This window comes from Myxine glutinosa, chromosome 5, assembly GCF_964187855.1.
Source record: "Myxine glutinosa chromosome 5, kmMyxGlut1.1, whole genome shotgun sequence".
Taxonomy (NCBI): domain Eukaryota; kingdom Metazoa; phylum Chordata; class Myxini; order Myxiniformes; family Myxinidae; genus Myxine; species Myxine glutinosa.
Window position 1 is genome coordinate 178527352 of NC_136265.1, and position 4151 is coordinate 178531502.

At 39.3% G+C, this 4151-nt stretch overlaps 1 protein-coding gene across 1 annotated transcript in view; it reads right to left on the minus strand.

Annotated features, from left to right (window-relative positions):
• The window catches only part of LOC137426660 (uncharacterized), a 48421-nt gene extending 45000 nt beyond the window's left edge, over positions 1–3421 (minus strand). The window contains exons 1-3 of the mRNA XM_078777431.1: positions 3286–3421; positions 3009–3068; positions 2113–2909 (exon numbers count right to left, since the gene is read on the minus strand). Coding sequence (XP_078633557.1) covers positions 2113–2909; positions 3009–3068; positions 3286–3421 — 993 coding nt within the window. The remainder of the gene's footprint in view (positions 1–2112; positions 2910–3008; positions 3069–3285) is intronic.
• Positions 3422–4151: the final 730 nt, after the last annotated feature.

Consider the following 4151-nt stretch of genomic DNA (forward strand, 5'->3'; position numbering starts at 1 on the left):
CCTGCACCAACACAAGTGCGAAAAGTGGTTTTTCAACACTAACACAAGTGCAAAAACTGGTTTTTCAACACTAACACAAGTGCGAAAAGTGGTTTTTCCACACTAATAGAAGTGCAAAAGTGGTTGCCTGCACCAACACAAGTGCGAAAAGTGGTTTTTCAACACTAACACAAGTGCGAAAAGTGGTTTTTCAACACTATCACAAGTGCAAAAAGTGTTTTTTCCACACTAATACAAGTGCAAAAGTGGTTTCCTGCACCAGCACAAGTGCGAAAAGTGGTTTTTCAACACTAACACAAGTGCGAAAAGTGGTTTTTCAACACTATCACAAGTGCAAAAAGTGTTTTTTCCACACTAATACAAGTGCAAAAGTGGTTTCCTGCACCAACACAAGTTCGAAAAGTGGTTTTTCAACACTAACACAAGTGCGAAAAGTGGTTTTTCAACACTAACACAAGTGCGAAAAGTGGTTTTTCAACATGAACAAAAGTGCGAAAAGTGGTTTTTCCACACTAATACAAGTGCAAAAGTGGTTTCCTGCACCAACACAAGTGCGAAAAGTGGTTTTTCAACACTAACACAAGTGCAAAAAGTGGTTTTTCAACACTAACACAAGTGCGAAAAGTGGTTTTTCAACACTATCACAAGTGCAAAAAGTGTTTTTTCCACACTAATACAAGTGTAAAAGTGGTTTCCTGCACCAACAAAAGTGCGAAAAGTGGTTTTTCAACACTAACACAACTGCGAAAAGTGGTTTTTCGACACTATCACAAGTGCAAAAAGTGTTTTTTCCACACTAATACAAGTGCAAAAGTGGTTTCCTGCACCAGCACAAGTGCGAAAAGTGGTTTTTCAACACTATCACAAGTGCAAAAAGTGTTTTTTCCACACTAATACAAGTGCAAAAGTGGTTTCCTGCACCAACACAAGTGCGAAAAGTGGTTTTTCAACACTAACACAAGTGCGAAAAGTGGTTTTTCAACACTATCACAAGTGCAAAAAGTGTTTTTTCCACACTAATACAAGTGCAAAAGTGGTTTCCTGCACCAACACAAGTGCGAAAAGTGGTTTTTCAACACTAACACAAGTGCAAAAACTGGTTTTTCAACACTAACACAAGTGCGAAAAGTGGTTTTTCCACACTAATACAAGTGCAAAAGTGGTTTCCTGCACCAACACAAGTGCGAAAAGTGGTTTTTCAACACTAACACAAGTGCGAAAAGTGGTTTTTCAACACTATCACAAGTGCAAAAAGTGGTTTTTCAACACTAACACAAGTGCGAAAAGTGGTTTTTCCACACTAATACAAGTGCAAAAGTGGTTTCCTGCACCAACACAAGTGCGAAAAGTGGTTTTTCAACACTAACACAAGTGCGAAAAGTGGTTTTTCAACACTATCACAAGTGCAAAAAGTGGTTTTTCCACACTAATACAAGTGCAAAAGTGGTTTCCTGCACCAGCACAAGTGCGAAAAGTGGTTTTTCAACACTAACACAAGTGCGAAAAGTGGTTTTTCAACACTATCACAAGTGCAAAAAGTGTTTTTTCCACACTAATACAAGTGCAAAAGTGGTTTCCTGCACCAACACAAGTTCGAAAAGTGGTTTTTCAACACTAACACAAGTGCGAAAAGTGGTTTTTCAACACTAACACAAGTGCAAAAAGTGGTTTTTCAACACTATCACAAGTGCAAAAAGTGTTTTTTCCACACTAGTACAAGTGCAAAAGTGGTTTCCTGCACCAGCACAAGTGCGAAAAGTGGTTTTTCAACACTAACACAAGTGCGAAAAGTGGTTTTTCAACATGAACAAAAGTGCGAAAAGTGGTTTTTCCACACTAATACAAGTGCAAAAGTGGTTTCCTGCCCCAACACAAGTGCGAAAAGTGGTTGTTTCAACACTAACACAAGTGCAAAAAGTGTTTTTTAAAACACTAACACAAGTGCGAAAAGTGGTTTTTCAACACTAACACAAGTGCGAAAAGTGGTTTTTCAACACTAACACAAGTGCGAAAAGTGGTTTTTCAACACTAACACAAGTGCAAAAAGTGGTTTTTCCACACCAATACAAGTGCAAAAGTGGTTTCCTGCACCAACACAAGTGCATGTCCGACATCATCGTCGTAGCTCAGCATGACATCTCGACCTTGTTTGTAGGAATTGAGACCTGACACATTTGCGAGTATTCGATTTTTCAAATCTGTAGAGTGAATACGGCCAGTTACGTCCACTCCCAGCACCAGCAGACGGTCAGTGTACAGCTGGAGAAGATCCGTCAGCTTGAAGATAGGTGCAACATCCTTGGCACTCCTTTTTGTCTCCTCGATATAACCTATGTGTTCTACCAATGCTGTGCCATGAGAAACTCCGTCAGTGTTCTCCTTTTTACCCTCCTCAACCTTCCTGTTGCCAGCATTGTACAATTTCACAAGGCAATGTGAATGGTACTTTGCTTCTTGTGCCACGAGATCACCAGGACATAATTTCACGATTAACATTTGGTCTTGTAATTTCAGTGCACATTGCCTAACACGTTGTGTGATCCTTGGTGTCATCGCCTCATGCAGAGGTGCAGTTTCCGTTCCAACTTCGTCACAGAAGAAACATTTACAATCTTCTAGAGGAATATCTCTGCGAGTAGCCTGTCGCCGCATATAAGGATGTCCTCCAGGGGCATCACTGGTCTCAGCTACATTTTGTTCAATCCTGGCAAAACGACTGGCAGAACACTTCAGGCGGCATGATGTGTGCCATTTGGCATGATAACGTGTCAGTGTGCTTGAAATACCATCGCCTTCATCGAGCCTATTTATGTCAATGGGTAAAGGCTCGTTGCCAACAATACGAAAACTACTCAAGTTATCACCCAAAGTATCATAGCCAGCCCCGATGTCCATACGCTTTGATTTGCCTGGACAAATTAGTAGTTTTTTTTAGCGTTCCTGGCACAAGGCACAAAGACTCCAGTCAATAGGTACGGGTGTGGCCGTAGGTGATCTCATTCTCTCACCGTGAACAAGCTTACACTTTTTCCATGCAGACATGATTTTCGTCACAGTTGTTCCATCATCTACAAAGAGAGAACAATAATATCATTACAATGAGAAATAATCGTTTATTCTACCGATAATTATTACATGAAACTGCTGGTCCCAAAATGCTTTCTATGCCTTATTTGTGAAGAGGTGATACTGCCATTGATTCCCGTGTGCGAAAACATTTAGAAAGAGACTTCATTGAAGTTCTTATGTTAACTATTGTGGAAGATACAACATTTGGTAGATAACCACATTTCAGGCAGTGGCCAGCTTGAATTTGAACATGAATGGCTTGAACATGAATGGAACATGGCTTCCTATATATATTTGTTCGACAAAAGGATGGTGTGATTGGATTCGCCATGTCAGAATAATCTTCAACCATGGTTTTATGTCAACTGGTTGGGTAGATATGACATTTGCTAGATATTCACAATTCAGGTGGCGACCATCTAGGATTTTAGCATTAACCTGTGCCCGATCTATATATCTATATATGCATTTTTTCAATGAACTGATGACGCCATTGGATTTGGCATGTCTGAAAACATATAAAAAGACACTTTATTTTTGTTTTTATGTTAACTATTCACAAAGATTGGACAATTAATAGATATTTAGATTCGGGTGGTGGCCATTTTGGATTTTCCCATGTTAGGGGCGTCACGGAAAAAATTCAGCTTGGCACTATATCTGAAATAATTTATTACCCCCTTAACATCATATGCACCAATTTTGGTGCTTTTACCACAAAACCCACAATTATTTCACATATCTGCCCCACTATTTAACTGTATACTCAAAAGGTTTAAACTATAGAATAAAACACTTTTATTATTCGTAAATTTGGACAAATGTATAGTGTAGTTCTGAAGTTACATTAAAAGTGTTAACATTTGTATGAGATTAAGCAGTCGTCCTCCCACTGGAGAAGAGATAGTTGCCTGGCAACTGGGCTGGAGAAATACCGTTCCCTGGAGAATCAAATGAATTGCACTCTTTCTTTCAAGTCAACACAACTGTGGGTTATGGGAATATTCTGAGACAAAATGGGAAATGTATTATTTTATAACTGTATGCTTCACAATAACTGAGAATTGTATTTTAGTAACCCA